This window comes from Etheostoma spectabile, chromosome 6 (genome assembly GCF_008692095.1).
Source record: "Etheostoma spectabile isolate EspeVRDwgs_2016 chromosome 6, UIUC_Espe_1.0, whole genome shotgun sequence".
Taxonomy (NCBI): Eukaryota; Metazoa; Chordata; class Actinopteri; order Perciformes; family Percidae; genus Etheostoma; species Etheostoma spectabile.
Genome location: NC_045738.1, coordinates 9,825,311 through 9,844,460, shown reverse-complemented (window position 1 = coordinate 9,844,460; position 19,150 = coordinate 9,825,311). Strand labels below are relative to the sequence as shown.

The 19,150-nt window shown below is 39.6% G+C and overlaps 2 protein-coding genes and 2 non-coding genes across 4 annotated transcripts; 3 read left to right on the top strand and 1 right to left on the bottom strand.

Moving 5' to 3' along the window:
• Window positions 1–540: 540 nt before the first annotated feature.
• Window positions 541–6,260, bottom strand: rab13 (RAB13, member RAS oncogene family). Its single transcript, XM_032518910.1, has 8 exons — window positions 5,742–6,260; window positions 4,952–5,012; window positions 4,558–4,618; window positions 4,357–4,434; window positions 2,680–2,769; window positions 2,347–2,412; window positions 2,139–2,189; window positions 541–2,019 (listed from the first exon to the last, which is right to left on the bottom strand). The coding sequence occupies exons 1-8, from the start codon at window positions 5,863–5,865 to the stop codon at window positions 1,948–1,950; spliced, it is 603 nt and encodes a 200-aa protein (XP_032374801.1). The 5' UTR covers window positions 5,866–6,260; the 3' UTR covers window positions 541–1,947.
• A 1,183-nt stretch (window positions 6,261–7,443) lies between these two features.
• On the top strand, window positions 7,444–11,466 carry rps27.2 (ribosomal protein S27, isoform 2). Its single transcript, XM_032519310.1, has 4 exons — window positions 7,444–7,547; window positions 8,084–8,192; window positions 8,668–8,778; window positions 10,335–11,466. Exons 1-4 carry the CDS (start codon window positions 7,542–7,544, stop codon window positions 10,361–10,363), a joined length of 255 nt encoding a protein of 84 aa, XP_032375201.1. The 5' UTR covers window positions 7,444–7,541; the 3' UTR covers window positions 10,364–11,466.
• LOC116691827 (small nucleolar RNA SNORA13) lies at window positions 8,445–8,577 on the top strand. Its single transcript, XR_004332565.1, has one exon. It is a non-coding gene; the product is annotated as a small nucleolar RNA SNORA13 (small nucleolar RNA).
• LOC116691829 (small nucleolar RNA SNORA13) lies at window positions 9,210–9,341 on the top strand. Its single transcript, XR_004332567.1, has one exon. It is a non-coding gene; the product is annotated as a small nucleolar RNA SNORA13 (small nucleolar RNA).
• Window positions 11,467–19,150: the final 7,684 nt, after the last annotated feature.

Here is a 19,150-nt window from a genome sequence, read left to right as displayed (position 1 = left end):
ATAGTGGTTAAAAGAAAGCAACGGGGGTAGTAGTGTCCCACATAGATCCCTCGTCTAATGGCGTTTTTCCATGCTACCTACTCGCCTTTTTTGGTTTTCCAGTACAAAAAAAAAGTCCCTGAGACACAAAACCTTTTGCTCTATAACTGTAAGCTGCCTGACTATTTGAATTGATCTTTATTTTGGTCTTAAAGTAAAACCATAATAAACCTGATTGGCTAAACAGCCTCAAAATAACTGTGCATCTCTAAAACAGATAAGCAATGGTCAAAAGTTGTAGGCTGAACCCTTCATACGGAAGAATACAGAATAATACAAAACAATAGGCTACCATATCTACTGCATATCTGTCCATCCTGGCTGGGAGAGGGATCCCTCTTCTGTTGCTTCTCCTGAGACTTCTTCCTTTTTTTCCTATAAAAAGGGTGTTTTGAGGTTTTTCCTTATCCAAATAAAAAAAAAGTGATTTGTAATTGTGGGCTGTATAAACACAATTGACTTGACTTGCCAGCAGTTTCAAAGTACAACACACGCATGATGTTTATTGTTTAGCATTTTTATTCATAAAGTCTGTAAGCTACATACAAAGTCTTGTGGCAGGTCTAAAAGACACTGAATGTGAAAAAAAATGCATGAAAGCAGATACAGTTAATACAGTATGTCGGCCTGTGTCATATAAGCACCTTTAATCACATTCATTTTGAATGATCTAAAATTGCCTGAACAGGGAGACGTAGCTACTGTATGTGTGGTAGTGTTTAGTGAGAGATTAACCAGGCACTTCACATAAAAGACAAACTCCAACTAAATTCAAAGTGTGACATGAGAGCCCTGCTGCTTCCCTCACATTCTGACCATTCACTTCCTTTGTCCATCATTCTTTCATCTCTCCGCTAATCTTCTCATATTGCACTTATCTCTGTTACTATCATCCACATTCTCAATCCATTTACATGTTGAAATAAAGCTTGTTTACCACCTTGTTTTTTTTTTAGATTCAACTCCATGCATCCATCAACTTGTTTAATTCATTAACCTGAAGAGCATGCTCCAAAAATGTCTATGCAATAGACTTAATTGGCATCTGTTACTGTAGATTTAGTTTAATGATTTCAAATAGTGTACATGATTAGAATATTTCAGCAAATCACAAATGATAAGAACATGAACATAATGAAATGTAACTACAAACGTTGCCAACGTTTAATCCTGTTCAGTCTATGACATCTCTAGAAATATATTTACAATACACAAAAATGTGGGGAAACAAATTGCTTCCGCTGTCTCTCATAAAGACACCGCAAGAACCAAAGATGTTTTATGACTTGTTAATTTATCAATTTTGTCCAGTATTTAAACCATCAAACAGAAATATATAAGATGCCTTATAAAAAACACTTTCCATAAAACTTTTCCTCCGCCACTGAGCCCTTTTTTTTTTTTTTTTTTTTTTACATAGCTACCCAGTTTAAAAAACACATCAAAAGATATTTAAAAACAGTAGGCACTGCTGTTGCAGGGATGACGATGTGTCGATAAGCCAGAGAAATGCAAGGCGGAAATAGAGATGTTCAGCTTCACTAAACATGGTGGGAACTGCTTGGTGAAATATTGTGCCAGGTTTTTGTTTGGAGTCATAAGAGCTACACTTTGCAACATGTTTATGACAATAACATTATCAGAGGAAATGTGGCAGAAAAGATATTCAATGGTTAATACAGGCACAATCACCTCAATAAAATTTCAGCACAAAGGAGAAATCCTTAGTACGCTTTTGGGAAACAAAAGTAGTTTTGGTGTAAAAACCTTTAGAACCTGTACGTATTTGATATGTGAGCCCACCAGATGGAGACAGAAAACCTGCCGTACAGTATTTTTTCCCCAGTAATACTGATGTGCTCTTACATGTGTATGGCGCTTTCTTACGTGTGCTGGCCAGCGTCATCTCTAGAGAAGAACACATTTGGAGGATTTTTTCTCTGTATTGCTCGTGATTTTCACCTCTCGACCTGTGGGACCCTGTCAAACAAGGAAATACAGACAAAGAGAGGAAATTACAAACATATCTAGCATAAAGCCTTACTGTGTGTTCAGGGAGGAACTAATGCTTCGGTTTAGAATTATTTAATATAACTTACTGGTTTCTTGCTAGATTTCTGTAGTATGTCACGTGCCAAAGACAGAAAGGACTAAAGGAAACAAAGAAAGGTTAAAAGAGTGAGGTCAAATGAAAGTTACCTCTGCAGCGTTTGTAGCAAATTACCATGACAAAACATACCAATAAGCCAAAGTTTAATGAGGTATGAAGACAGTGTTTTGTTAGTCAGTGGTTATATTCTGGCTCACCTCATCCACATTAATGCTGGACTTTGCACTGGTCTCAAAGAACATGATGCCATGATCTTTTGCCAACTGTCAACAACAGACACAGACCACATTCAGGATATGGTTAGTAATCACTTGCTGCTTCTTGTCTAAAGTAAATGCAAAGCAAAGACATCAAAAACTTGTGTGACACACTCAATCCATTCCTCAACCACTCCCTCTTATATTTAAAAAAAAAAGTCAACAGTGAAACCTTTGACTATTACTACTCCACCAACTACAACACCTACAGTATGTCACTAATGTAACAGCATCACATAGGATATAGTTATGTTTCTTTTCGGATTATCTCACCTTTTCTCCTGTCTCCCTGGAAACTTTCCGCTTTGATTCGATGTCACACTTATTGCCTAGTAACATTCGACAGACCCCAGCTGATGCATTCTGGGAAAGAGGGAATGCATTTAATTGATTAGTTGAGTTCTTATCAAGAGATCAAAGTGAATGAAAGCATCAAGTCTGAACTGAACAACCAGAATAAGCTGCACTTAAAGCAGCTACTCTGCAGGAAACTGTCTCTATATTTAAGACCAGGTCAATGAATTGATTAGAGAAAATGATTCATTAAACACAAATTAGGCAAGTGGGTTGTGACATTGAGTCTGTACTAATTAACAAAGATCTAGGGCAGATGCATAATTGGGCAATGCAGAGAGGATTCTCTGTGTGAATGTGTGAATAATGCATTCCAATTTCCATTATATTACATTCTTGTGTTCCCACCAAATAAAATGGAAAAAAAGATGACAAAAGTTTAATTGAAAGCCCTTCCAGATAAAGGGTTAGTTCGCTTGGTACTGGCACGCCTGGAAGAGAGTTTAGATCTGATTAGATTAGTAAGGTTTTTGAAATATCTGTTTCTTGATTTTTGCACACCGTTTTGAGTACAATCAAATGTTGTTTGATGAGAAAGAACAAAAAGAATGACACACACTGACGGTCACTTTTGCTCATTCTATCAATGAAGTTTCAGTTCCTTGATCAGGAAGAAATTATTTTACCTGACCCAGACATCAGTGATACAGCGGCTATAGGTGTCCTGGTAGAATAGTGGTTAAGACACATACCATATAATGTGATATATAATATATAACATATAATGCTCTCATGGTTTCATGGCACCGTGCTCTGCAGTCGGTATCCTGCTGATTGTCTCAATTAGTTCAATAGATCTCATGGTCACACCTGCTTCATTTTAAAAGCTTTCTCATAATTTAACTTATCTTCAGCTAAAAATCACTCTGTTTAAGTCCGGTCTGCTGCCTAATTGGCCCATCAGCCAGTCTGTATACTCAGTGACTCGTTACTCAACTGTCGCTATTGATTAAAGCCCAAAATGAAAAATAAAAATACTTTGAAAAATGAAAAAGAAGGTACAATTAACAGACAGTTTGAGAGATAATTTGGCTCCTTCTCAGTCAAGATTCAAAATGGAGCTGGACAACAAATACATTTAAAAACTAAAAAAAGAAACAGTTCCTCATGATGACACACACACACCTTAATGTGGAACGTTTTCATTGGGGCCACTAGTTGATTAACTGATTGATGTGGGTATTTGCTGCTCTTCTAGCCTAAGTCTTATATCATTGCAAACTAAATATATTTTGGGCTGCTTTTCAAACAGTTCAAGACATTTGAACACATCACAATTTTTAATTATCTTTTGAAATTTTTAGATTTACCAGGATGACAGGATTTACAGGATTATTTGATAAAGAAAATATTGGTTAGTTGCAGCCTTAGTTTGTCCAGTAGAAAGACGTACCAGTGACAACTAGTGGTAAGAGTGGTGTGATTTAGGTGAACTGACCCTTTAAAATCACCAGTTGTGCAATGACACTTCTTTGTCGTTGCAGCAAGCAACTATACTTACATACTCATGACTAATATATATCCAGCTGATTAAGCACAATTTTTTAAAAGTATTTCCTGATTATCTTTGCCAAGACTGGGCAGAAACAGCCTTACTTCTTTGATGCTCTTCATCCAATTCTGGATGTTCTCGTAGGACTTCTCGTCGGTGATGTCATACACCAGAATGATGCCCTAACACAGAGATGAAGAGAGACGATTTAAAGAGGGAGTCAAAGGTACGGAGCGAGCACAAAGGGACAGTGATGTCAGCCACGATTATCCAGTCTGCTTGTTCTGCAGGCGTCCTGTGCTCACCATGGCTCCTCTGTAGTAGGCTGTCGTAATGGTCTTGAACCTCTCCTGCCCTGCGGTGTCCCTGCACAAGGCACACACAGTCAAAGTAAGAAAATGTTAACGATGCATCGTGCAAGACCTTTAAAATACAACTGTCAAAAGAAGGTCCAAGTTGCAGGACGATGCATTTAATGTGCATTTTAAACTGCTATAGCAAGCTGAATTTATGTTACCATAGAAACACCATCATATGGCGCAAAGTGACTCTCTGTGGCGGCCTGTGTGATAGATACTACCCTGTCATAAAGTCCAGATTTGGATAACAGGAGGGAGGTTCCCTCTTTTCTCTCAGGAAAAAAGCGCCAGAGAAAAAAACATAGCATTTCCAGACAAGCAACTAACTGTCATCTCTTACCAGACTTGGAGTTTCACTTTCTTTCCCTCCACTTCAATGGTTTTTACTTTAAAGTCAATTCCTTGAAAGAGCAGAGGTGAGAATAGATAGACAGAGAATGAGTTAAATACCTCAGATATGACCTAAAACCACCCCCACCAAACACACACACACACACACACACAAACACACACACACACACACACACACACACACACACACCACACACACAATATAGGTCACCCTCCCTTACAACAGACATGTTGGAAAGGCGTAGGCCTATACAACCCTGCAGGACACACTAACTTTGAGTTATGTTTTTTTTTTCATCCTTCTAGACAGACAGACAGACAGCTAGGGCAGAGGAGAGGGGTTGTCCAGAAAAAAACCCATGCAGGCCATAAAGCCAACCATTCTTCTGGGAACGTCGAGATGGTAAAAGAGATAGGAATGAGGGTGGGTGGACCCTCTGAGAGCCAAGTGAAAGGAATGAGATCTGAGGGAGAGATAGGGGAGATCGAGGGTCAGGGAAGAGACACCACACATGTTCAACAAGAGCAAAACATTCAATAGGAGAAAAAAAGAAAAAGAAGATAAGAGACAGAATGAAAAAAGAAAACTGAGAGCAGAGACTAGTTCAGACATGAAAGCAGTCTGGGAAACCAGTTTGTACAGTATTAAATTGAAGAAGAATGAAAGGCCAGCACTCAGCAAACATTTGTCTCTCTCATGCCCTCCTAAGGCCAGTCAGAAGTTGGTGCTAAACTGTCGTTGGTTGGAAGGCAACCGTACATACACGGTAACAACGTACCTATAGTGGAAATGTACGTGGAGTTAAAATTGTCCTCAGCAAAACGAATGATCAGACATGTTTTTCCCACGCCGCTGTCCCCGATGAGTAACAGTTTGTAAAGGAAATCATACTTTTTCGCCATGGCTGGAGCTGCTTCTTCAAAGTTAAAGATACAAGGGGAAAAGTTGGCGCTGTCTCTTTCCGAAAGTTCTTTTCATCGACTCAAGTCTTCAAATTCTTCGTTGTAATTGTGATTAAAATGAAGCAGGCTTTCCATGTAACGAGTGGATCCACTTTTACTTTTAGCCCCGGACTTGTCACCGGCAAATTCCGATCCCCCTCAGTGCCTCTGTGCTCTGTTTGGACTGCACTGGATAAAGAAAAAACTCCATCCAAAGTTGATCTGTAAACTGCTGATCAATACCAGATCTATTCCAGATTAATTTAGCTTTCATCCAAAAGTCAATCTCCCTCCGTAGTGGCTACGTGGTTTTTTTCTGTCTCCAAAAAACCCCAGATCCGCTGTGTGACGTGTGGGAGTGCTTCATGGGAGTGAGTCCCAGACCTGCAGGTGCTCAGCATGAACATGAGATGGCGCTGTTCAACCAGAACACGAACAACACACTTAAGGGGACTTGAACAAGAGAACGGATTTTTCTGTTTAACAGTAAAAACCTTTTTTTCTTTTACTGTCTATGGTGTCTATGGTTTTTCATCATACATGATCATAATCATACATTATACATTTTTTTCATCTTACACCGACTCAAATGAATTGTAGCTACAACAAAGTTGGTTTATGATCTTGTAGCCTATAGTGTTCGAAGACACGTTGCAAATTAGACTTGTTACAATATTAAATTAAGTCACGACATTAACATTTTATCAGAATCAAAACCATGTACAGGTGTATGGCCAAGTAGGTTTTCACATGGACCCACCAAGAATTTAACTTAGTGTTGTGGTGCATACATATGAAAATATATACAAAGTACCACAAAAAGTAATCTAAAATATAAGTTTGCAATAACGACATGTAGCCTACAATATATCTTTTAGAATAAATAGATGTATTGCTCTGTTTACTTTTATTAGTTCAAATAAATTAAAAACAAATGAACCTGATGGAAAAAAAATCCCCTGGCTCCAGTTGTTGTTAGTCTTTTTTTTCTTCTTCTTTTTATACGAAGTTTGCAAATATATAGGGGAAAAAAGATTCTAACATAAAGCAAGAACAAAAAGCAAAAGAGTAGGCCCGAACATAAAAAGCACATTCGTTGATGTCATAGATCGGGATTGATTTCCGTTGGTTGGAGCCATAGACCGTTAATATTATATATTAAGGTATAAATGTACATCCAGTCTATGGTTGGAGCTCAACAGGCTACACATAAAGTACGTGGATTTGAACTCGTATTTGATAGTTAAACATGTTTGAAAGTTGAAATGATTTACATGTCTGTTGTGAAACCTGTGCCTGGATACATAACTGACTATTGTTAAATCCAACATGAAAATGAAATAAATTCATTGTAATGTATATGACGCCACCACGTGGTGTTTTAGGAGTTTTATAACCAGGTTGATTTTTATTTTTTTTATTTTTTTTGGTAGTTGTTTAATTTTGAACCGGTAGTTGAACGTTAACACCCACAAATGCCCCAAGAAATCAACGTCTATAAAATAATAATAATAATAATTTCAAAGATCATCTATGATATTAATGTTTGGTTTCTCCTTCCTCCGGATCTTTGCCCGTCAGCCAAAGGTTTCCGGTGCGTCGTCAGGGATTTTCCGGTGAGTTCCCAGCACGCAGACATGCCAGTAAGTACCTCTACGGGTTTATAGTAGCCGTCTATCGTTAGAAAGGGTGTTGTAGGGGGGAACCTAATACGATATGAAAGTGCGTCTTGTTTCTGTTGGAATCAACGCTTTGATTGCTGGGATTTAACCGTAAAGATGTGACAAAAGAACGCAATATGGCGAACACGTGCAACAAAGCAGCCCACGCGGGCTCCCTTTATGATCGCCAGTCACATGTAGATCTTTTTAGTGTGTTAGAAATCACGTTCCGAATGTATTTGAGTTAATCCTCTGAGTACGGTCACCGTAACGTGGATTGCTTTGTATTATCAGAATATTTTTTTCTCAGCACGTGATCGTATTTCCTCTCATTGGAAAGCTCGAGAGAGATCTCGACCTTTGCATCCTGTAGGCTAATCGTGATGGAAAGTTTGAACTCTGACCAGAAATGAAGCGTATCTTTATATTTCAGTTGTTTTTTACTCTCCGTTGAGAAGTTTAAATGAATGTAGACTAGTATTCAGCTAAACTGTTGTATTTTAATTTTTTTTTTCCAGCTTGCAAAGGATCTTTTGCTCCCGAGCTCTGATGTGGAAAAGAGGAGACACAAGAAAAAACGCCTCGTTCAGAGTCCTAATTCCTATTTTATGGATGTCAAATGTCCAGGTCAGTTTGTTTACGTAGCAACCTGGCCAAACCCTCCTACATCATTTAGATAGTAATAGAGAGCTACAAAGTGCGATAAGAAGTAAGACTTTAGACTTATTTGAGGGAAAATGGGTCAACTTTTATGAAAATACATTGGAGTAAAAAGAAATGGAGAAAATGTGGCCACAATAATCAAATAAATAGCAGCTTCTACATGAACTTTCATGTAAAATTAGAACTTACATGTACTATTTGTATAAAAAACATATTTGCCTTTATGTGTTGCCCTTTCATTGTTCCCTTAGTGATTGGGGTGTCAAATAAGGCATACAATGACACTTGTGACTGTCTGGTGAAATGAGTTTCAAGTGACTGTTTTACACACACAGCTGCAAGGACACATCAATAACCAAGAGTGCATTGGATAATTTAATGGTTGGCTGTTGTTTCATGGTTGTCACATCCAATGATTTTTTGTGTGTGTCGTGTGCAGGTTGCTACAAGATTACGACAGTGTTCAGCCACGCTCAGACTGTAGTGCTGTGTGTCGGCTGTTCCACAGTCCTCTGCCAGCCTACAGGAGGGAAAGCTCGCCTTACAGAAGGTAAGCAGCGGGCGTAGTGAAGAAACTGTCTACGGTTTCAGTGAATATATATGTAGCACTACACAGCCACGTAAAAACCTTTTTGAAAATGCATACATAAATGCTGAAGATGTCACTTAGAGCTCGGGCTAATTTTAATATCTAACTTGCAACACATGACATACATTGACAAGGCTGGATTACCCGACAAAGTGAGCAGTCTGCCCTAGAACACACACCAAAAGCCCAGGTCCTTGATACGTAAATTGTATTTTGGTAATTAAATTGACAGCAAATGTTTGCATTTTCAATTTTTCATCCTGTACCTGGTCTTTACCCACAGATTTGGCAGCAAAATGCACTAAAACTCTATACTTATCTGGGCCCGTTGGTTGGCGATCAGGTAGCAGAACTTTACTGTACAGTACACATCTAAGTGAATCCTTAATATTTGCCTTTGTGTTGCCCTTTCATTGTGTTCTTCATGAACAGGGTGTCAACTAAGGCATACAGTGACTCTTGTGGTCGTGACAGAAATGCATCATCATTGATCCATGTCTACACAGTTAACTGCAAGCACAAATGCTCTTTCATTCAGGCATTTTTTACTTCTTTCAGCAAGGACAGCAGGATGTGGTTTCAGAATAACTGATCCTTTGTTCCGATAAAAGATGGACCAGAATTGCTTCACTCGTCGCAGTACATGAAAGAAATGATGATACTGTATACAGGGTGTTAGTGAATTGGTTGAGCTTAAGGTCAAGGTTTGTTTTTACCAACGCTCTCACCGTCCCAACCCTGTCCTGTGCTGTGTTGCCGTGGTAACCAAGCGCTCCTCAATGTGCTTTGCTTTGTTACTTTGGGTGCAGTTGTATCTTATCAGTGCGTGTCAGTTTATACACTATCCCTGTTATTTTGACTGGTTTTATACCATTAATCTCCAACAAAGATTGATGATGCACTGTGTACCTTCATAAAAGGTGACACATACACTCAGCTGTCCGTAATTAAACCTAGCTTAAAAATCGTACCTTTTGCGAAGGTTATAATATTCAGTTTTTGGAACTTAATTCTCAGCCTCATAATAGTAGTTCTACAGAAACACCCCAGCAACTCGAGGTCCACTTAATAGCTCTCTAGTGCTTTTTTAGCTGCGTGTCAGTCTACCACAGTTTGAGTTAAGTGTTCGAATGTTGAGGCTGTACATGTAGTTTATGGTGCTGTTAAAAAATGAATTTAGAGCTGTAATGATTAGTCAATTTATTAAATGAATTGGCATTGTGGCGTCTTCTCCAATGGTAAAGTATTTATCTTTGGGTTTTGGACTGATTGTTGCCAGAACAAGACCTTTTGAAAATGTCTCCTCACGCTTTGGGAAATTGTGTTGGACATTTTCAGGCCAAACTATTAATTGATTTATCAAGACCATACAAGAGTGATGGTTTTTTGCAAAAGACAATTGTTTTTATTCAGAGGTAAGGGTGGACAAAATATTAGTTACAATGAACAGCATAGACATTGCATTTACGTTCATTTTACTCACAATTGAATCTTTTTCTCTCTCCATCTTTCCTCAGGATGCTCATTCAGGAGGAAACAGCACTAGTTTTACCAGATGTGGTTGGACACAGTTGAGGAGGAGAAGGAACAGCGCTTGATGGACATCATGTAACACTGCAATGGACCTGATGCGGCATTTAGGGAAATAAAGCGCGGGAAAACCAATCATGATATTTAAGAAATCTCTTTACAGAATATGCACAGAGAAATGCTTGGTGTGGTTTAGAACACGACCAACACATCTCCATTCATTCCTCTCTTAATAAACGTTGGTTGTTTTTTGGTAAAATAATCATGCATGATTGTCATCCAGTTTGTTATTTTTACCTTGGGAAGGTTCTTAGATGTCATTTGTCTGGTAAAAGACTTGTCAGCTCAGGACTCCTTAAAAAATGTGCTGGTAAAGATCAGGGCATTTGAGGACTCTGGTTTCCTCCAGGTGTACAGATGTGGGGCCTTGACAGTTCGCGGCGAGTGATTTGCATTTGTTTGCATTACACCTTCAATGATTAAGCACAAACAATTAAAGGGAGGTGAGGGTGCACGATGAGCCTTGCAGACATTGTCCACTAGTTTCTCTGCACTATAGATTTATGCAAGTCTCCTTTTGAAAACAAGACCGGTTCTAGGAAAGGAGAGAGACTGGGCTGAAATGGCAAATTACATCCAAAAAACTGTCCTTTACTACAGTTAAAGCTGCGCCCAGTGTAATTGAATGTTATTTTATGTGTTGGGGTAATTTGAAGATGGAAAAGGATGTCAGATGTACATTCAGTCACTCTGAATTAGGGTTAATTCAGGGAAAGTCATCACTAACTCTGCTTCGGTTTCCTGGTGTATGTAAATCACAAAACGCTGATGTGAAACTAAATGTTGTGAATGATTCTGGTTGTAACTTCTCATGTGCTTGTAAGCTTCCTGTGCAAATGGTAAATGTTGGATGAATTCTTATGCAGTTGCAAAAAACAATCCCACTGGCTCTGTGTTTACACATAACTGTACTTTAGGCATTGGGCTTTGGGTGACTGCATTGAGTTGTACATTGAATGAAGAAATAATTTAAGCAGAGGGAGTGAATAATAACTTTTTGTTGGTATGGTAACATTTGTCTTAAGTCTGGGTCTTGCTTGTATGTTGGATACATCTTAATAAAATCATGCTAAGGATTCTGATGTTCCTCCTGGTTACTGAGTAACTCATACATTACAATTTGGTTTCCTTAGAAGTTCTTGAAGTCAAATTTTTTTTTTTGCTTGCCATAGACGGCAATGTTAGTCACAATGTTTTGATCTGATTGTGGGCTGTCTGGAGACAGACCTTTAGCAAACACTGTCAGTACTGTAAGCTACAAAGCTCATGGTTTCATAACTGGCAAATCGAGATTTTTTTTTCAAAAAATGAATGCATTAATTTCTAATTTGTTAATTCATCCATTTTTGCAGCTTATTCGGATCCAGGTCTCAATAATTTAATTGTATCATTAGGAATTATTGATATATACTGCTGGGAAGTACTGAAAAAATGTGAAATTAATAATTCTAGACCATATGGTCCCTAATTGTTTTTGTTATACCCAGTGGGTATGACTGAAACAGGATTGTATGTGGTATTAAAAAGCTTTAAATGTAACCAGGTGAACGCTGCAGAAACCCTGTTTATCACGTTATTACCCAAACAGATTGTATCTTATGAAGGATACAACAGGATTAGGACTGAACCCTGTCCAGTCAGGTGGGGACAGGCTGTTCTATTGAGGAGCTCTCAGTATCAGGGCTCAGACACCAAACTGTCCTGCTATGGCTATGGTTGTGGGAATAATGAGTCAATACTAAATATAGTACAAAAGTTAAACAGTCCAAATGAAGTGTGGTGTCTAGAGATAATGGCAGCACTCCAAACAGCTTGTTTTGTTGAAGCAGAATTAATTCATGTAGAGACTGTAGATACACAGGACATACATTTGCTTTTAGGTAGGCCTATATGATAATTTAAATACCCATACTGAGAATCATTGAAGATTTATAAAAGGCTATGTGACAAACTGTGTGTGTGTGTGTGTGTGTGTGTGTTTCTATGTGTGTAACACACCTTGAGGGATGAGATAAATTCATTGGTATTCCAGTTAGGGAACGGGCTGCTGGCGGGTAGGGCAGCATCTCTGGGACACCTGGAGCAGAGAGCACTGACCAAGCAAAGAGGCTCGGAGAGAAAAATGAGAAGCTCAGTGGAGAGCAGCTGGAAAACAAACCCCCTCCTGAGAGTGGACAGACACTCGACATCTGTACACACGTGCAGGGAATGAAAGAGGAAGAGTACAGGTTAGTACAGTGAAACCCTACAAAGCCAAGGATGATAAATGGCTGTGTGGTTCTGTTACTAGTGTTGGGATTAAAGTGTGTTGATATTTTCAGCTCTGACTGCAAAGTGTTAAATTGTAGGTAGGGGGTGCTACAGTGCAACGTCTCAAGGGGCAGCCTGTAACTTTCCTCTTTGATTAGATACAGGGAGCTGATAGACAAACATTAAAAGCAATAGGAAGACAAAATATGCACATTGGTGAGATTGCTGGTTGATGTTGATTTATTCTGGACCTCACATGCTTAAGTTTAACATGTGAAGAATGTGATGTACATGTGTTTGCACAAAGACACTGACAGACGTATCAGGTTGGTGTTGAATTCCTTGGGAATGGAGTAGTGTGACTGTTATGTCAAGGAGTCATTCGGCAGAGGTGAAATGACAGGGTTAGTGGAGGACTCCCATTTTAACCCGTAGACACAAGACACATTCGATAGATATGCAATCAACCCAAGCCACACACTATCTTATTTTTGTGCATTTTTCCATACTCATACGCCCCATCTTTCTCATGACTTGCTGTTCTTCCTCTTTAGCCTGTAGTAGACCATCATTGTCCCAAGATGCTCTATTTCTGCCCTGAGATTACACACCCGTCTGCTCTGAGTAACAATTTAGTTCGGTGTATGCTCTCCTGTTTGTGGGATACTGAAGCACAGTGCATTCCCGCTGTCTGATTGGATACAGAAAGGCAGAAATAGCAGGAAGGACATGCAGGGGTGTGGACACCAAAGGGTGGCTGTCAAAATCTGAAGTCACCTATGCCAGGTCATCTCTGAGTGGGAGGCAGAGAGGAGGATGGGACTGGAGAATCGATGGCAAATAGCAGAAAAATCATTCTGCCCAATGAGTTTTTACGGTATTGATGGGAGCAGTTTGCATTCTCATCCCAGCTTTAAATCTGGCAAAAGCGAATAATAAAGTAATAGAAAACAGGATTGGGGAGATAGAACAGAAAAAAGAAGAGATTACTGTTACTGTTAAGAAATTACAACAGTGTACAGGAGAGGGTGTGGGGGCGAGAGACCGTATGTGGAACTATATACTAGGTTGTTGCAGAAGAGCACCCTATGACAAAGGGAAGATAGGCTGACTTGGCCTCCAACTCTGTATGGGGATGGAAACCATGAATGGAGGGACCCACGTGCTGACCTCACGTCTCCATGGCAACGGCCTCCAGCAGCGCAGTGTTTGGGGCACTTGTCAGAACCCCCCCCCCCCCCCCCCCCCCCCGGGGATCCACAGTGGAAAGCCAGGTCCTGTCCCACACTGACACAGAGCACAGACCAGATGGCGTCTTTGCTACACAAGACAACAACACACAGTGGTTATGACAAACAGACCTTTGATTTCTGGGAAAATGTGTTTTTCCATTGCAAAAACTTCAGCAGATGCTTTGTTGATGTACATCTTTAAACTCAGTACTCTGATTCAAAGAGAGTCCTCCATGTCCCTATTCAGTTGCCTACATGCTACACATACAAACCCACACCTAATGGTATTCAATTTAAAGATTAAAAACAAACAAAAATTTGAATAAAAAAAATAAACAGTATTAATGCTAAAATGAAGGTGGTAACTGGATTGTAAAAACACCATTTGCAGTTTAATTGCTTATTTTGTTGGTAATGACTTTGATGACTGGTTCATCTATAGCATAATTAGCAGGCCAATTTGATTATCTCCCAAAATTTCCCCACTCAAGATTATCCTGTCTTTGCTACACATGATACTGTTTACCATAAACTGTGGCAAACAGTGTTTCATGCAACAAAAAACTTTCTGATGCATTGAAACAAAAAATATGGAAAAAGGAAAAACAGTTTGGTCACATTGTGCTACACAGAGAGAGGCTAATGGAAAGACATACGGCAAATAAGATATTTTGGGTTGGACAGGTTTGTCTTGGTAAACTGAGATAAATATGATGAAATATGAGTGTAAGTGTGGGTCCCTTGTGGGTTACATCAGGGTGGTTGTAAAGGTTTTGTGTGTCTGCTTTGCTGCATATCTTTCACATTCTCACAGAGGCAGTCAGAGTAGTGGCCCCTGAGCTCTACAGTCACAAAATTGATAAATTAGTAAGCATATTCTTAAAGACCCACACATACTACAAGTACAAACACACATATGCATGCACACAAGCTTGCATACATACACACACCTCTGCAGGAGTGAGGGTCACTGTGATGGATGTTGTCCCTGAATGGCCGCAAGTATTAAAAGCCTGGCGACCTGGTAAAAACAATCAGTCATGTCAATTTGTCACAGTGTAAAATTAATCATTCCCGTGTCTGTGATCATTTCCTGAATTAATTATTCTGACCATGTAGCTTAAATAGTCTGCACGCTGTGAGTGTGTCTCCCAGCACCATATGTGAAAGAACATTTAGGGAGATGGAGAAGAGTTTGAGGAATCACTGAGAGGAAGGGGAGGTTGTCAAACTGCATACTCTTCTGGTCAATCCTTGTTCACTGCTGCAGCTCTACACCCTTACTGCATCACAACTGAGGAGAACTGAGATGAGAAAGGTACAGAAAGAGGTTAAGTATGGACATAGGAATAAATCACTTCTAGTGTGGCTCTTTTTGGTGGTAAAAGTACCAATATATCTGTTCAGGTCATTCAGCACAATTATAGCGTGATGCAGGGACATAAGTTAGAGGGAGAAAAACAGGGTGGCAGAGAGAAGATGTACTGTACACAGAGGCTGTTCCAACCTACTGAGGATGTTTGAGAACACTTCTTTGTGTTGGCTAATTGCACCTAACGGATGAGGCAGATAATGTGTTAGGGCTGTTGTCAATAGTTTGCATGGCAGAGGGGCTCAGAAAATGTAAATACATAATCACTAGCCAGATGCCACTCAGTTGTTTTGGTTAGCCAAGTTGTTATTGATTGTGTTTACACAGGTGGCAAATGGATTATTTCCCCTGTCAGAAAAGTTCTGCAGTCAGAAAAATTAATTGGATGACTGAGTATACTCATACATATTTCAACTGGTAGTTTACACAGTTTTCCTTTGCTGTGGACAGCAAAGGAAGACTTTGATTGTACATGGAAACATGTTTACTTACTGAAAATAAAACTCTGAACTTGAACACATTTGCAAATACTGTAAAAATGATGAATTTAAGTTGTATGTTATACAGAACTGATACAGAAGTTCCATTTAGCTCCTTTAATTTTTCCGTCCGTCCATCCATTCATTATATTCTTCCATTGTCTATACCCATTCATTCCTTCTCAGGGTCATAGCAACCTAGGATCCATCGGTGCATGCATTTGGTGAAAGACAGGGAACGCACGGACACACTCTCAACAATAGGCAATTTACAGTCTCCCGTCCACCCGGCCTATATTCCTCTGGAAAGTGAAAGCTCCACAGCAGCACATAAAGATAGACATAATCCCCACACAGCAATGCAGAAAAAAACAAATAGCATTATATCTTTGCAACAAAAATAACCAATTTCATTCATCAGGCACCAAACAGTCATATTGTTAAGTGTCAAATTACAAAATAAGAGATCTCATGCAATGACTAAAATATGCATTCATCCTAAAATACCAATGTGAAACCTGTGGAATTGTTGATATACTGTATAGTACAATAAAGCACAACAAAAGGACTTGTAACCCACAACCCAGAATAATCACTGCTGTCATTTATGGGCATTCAGTGCAGTATGAATTAAAGGGAGAATAAAATCTTGAGCCATTACACATTACAACATGAGCCACAACATCAATTTATCTTGAATACCCAATACATAAACCCATACAGCTTAATCTTGTGTGAATCACCCAATCAACAGCTTTCTCCAAGCTCATTCAAAATAAAGAGTCATTGTGAAGGACACACTGATTGGATTTTTCACAAAAGCATGCATTTGTGTGTATGTTTTTTTTGACTCCCTTTACTCAGCATTCTTTATAGTTTGTGTGAGGAAAATCCTCTCTGATACAGGCACAGATGGTTGCTATGGAAACCAAAATCACTTGTAAGGCAAGTAACTGGGCAAGGATTGAAAGAGGTAGAGAAAAGAAGGCGGGCAAATTATACTTCAAATGAATAAGAAATTGGAATATGTGCGTGCAAGTGTCAAGTGGGGGAGGGGGGGATAGAAAAGAGCAGAGGAAATAAAACTAAATGAAGAAAACTTGCTGGTGGGATAGTGGGACTGAGGGAAGGGTTTGGGCCAGTGGAGGAGGTGGGACAAAGACAAAGAAGCAGGGGAGCTTCTTGTCTCCGATGATGGCTCATGGGTAGGACCTGAAGTTTTAATACTGACAAACACACAAAGGTGATATGCACCCAGAGTGCTGATGTTAAGACGGGCTACAATGCTAAAAATATCTTAATTAACTTGAACCACATACCAGTATCCCACCTGGATGCTGAGAACCAGACGAGTAGCACTGCTGCCATGCCGCTGAAAGACTAGACTTTAATTGGTTGACTGTGTCCACCTTCAGCCTGTCCACATCCTCCTCCAAGGGGCCAGAGGCTACAATTTAGGAACTGCTTCATATACAATGAGGCGTGACACTCTGACAGAGGGCAACATCTCAGACACAGAAACCTAGATAGAAAGAAAGAGAAAAAAGCAACACTGTCAGAGAGAAAAAGAAAGAGTACATTTTTAATTAAACGTTTGAGTGGCACTGGGCCCTGGGTGTGAGTATAGTATGCAGAGGAGTTACAGGTATAGCCAAGTTATGTCAGTTCAAGTGGCAACAGTAGAAGTCCTGTCATTGGAGCAAGCAGAGCACAACTCCCGTGTGGCATCATTAAAAAAAACATTGTCTCTCCCATCCTGATTTAACTGAACAGTCTGAAAAATAGATCAATTGACAACCTCTGCTCTACTGCGCACACACACACACACACACGCACACCACGCACACGCACGCACACGCAACACACCACGCACACACACGCACACACACGCACACACACGCACACACACACACACACACACACACACACACACACACACACACACACACACACACACACACACACACACACACACACACACACACACACACACACACACACACACCACACACACACACACAGGCGTGTCGGAGGCCAGTGTTGCCATGGAGCTAATGTTGTACCGGTCTGTTTCTGTGGGGATAGTGACAGGGGTATGTCCTAACCATGCTGCTTCAACCTGCACAGCAACCGTACACTTCAATCCGCACAAAAAATAAAACCATTGTATGCATTATGGAGAATTTACTCCCGTACAGCAGCCAGCTCTCTGTGGACCATATGAGTGGCACTTCACCAACTGTTCTTTCTAGGAATAATCATTCCCTTTCAACTGCCTGGCTGGAAATATTATGTACAGTACTTGTACTTTACTGTATTATTTCTGTGTGAGTGCTGCCAAACCTCTTAGGTCCTGGCATAAAAACTTCATTAAAAATGTATTGATTTAAAAAAAAAATAAAGGAATTCCGTACAGTGAGGGTGTGTTAGATTGTAATGTTTAGGAAGCTGACTGCACAAAATACAAAGCTTGAATGGATCAGGTAGACATTTAAGAGCCTGTAATTTGATCTGGTATTGTAACAAATGCACTCATTAATTTTTTGTATCCAATATCGCTAATGGAATGTCAACTTTACTTCCATTATTGTGTATGTGTTAGAATACCCACCAATCCAACCAAGTCTCTAATGGACTAAACAGAAAAGGCAGAAAGGGTGAGGGGAAGAGGAGTTGATGTCCCCTGAAAGTTGGTGAGGCAAAACTGGTGAACTGGGCAGCATGGTGATGTCCTTACATGCAGTCTCCTCACATACATCTGGACTGACGAGAGAAGAGAGGAGAAAAGAAGAGAAATATGTATAGGAATAAGAGGAAGTGGGGAAGTGGGACAGAAGAGAAGACGTTAAGGGGGACACAAAGGAAGAGCAGGTTGAACTAAAGGCACTTTAGATTGGAACTACGGTCAATAAAGAGGCTTACAGTTGGTAACATGAAGGCAGTCCAAGAAGGCAAACAAATCCAATACAGCAAGGGCAGATCACAGACAAGTAAACACACACGCTGTGTGATTGTCTGAGGGACAGTGCTACTGAGATTACATGTTAGTCCATATTTTTGATAATTCCATTAGTGTGTGAGTTCATACCGTAATTAAAAACCTTAAAAATGTAATAAAGAGTTTAAAAATGGATGTTTGGTATAAAATTGTACTAAAATATTTTACATTAAAAATATTTTTGTTTACATTTTGTACTTTATTAAAAATGCTATTTTTTATGTTGAGGTCAAATGACCAGAGTTTGGCGAAGGCCACACCTGTTGCACGGTAATTGTGCTTTTGTATTTCAGCCTTGTTATATTTGTTTCATATTTGTTGTAATTTCTTTGCATTTAATGCTCTTTCTGTACTGCTGTGACGCTAACATTGTGGGGCCCGTCTAGTTAAGGAAACGTGTTAAAGAGAATGT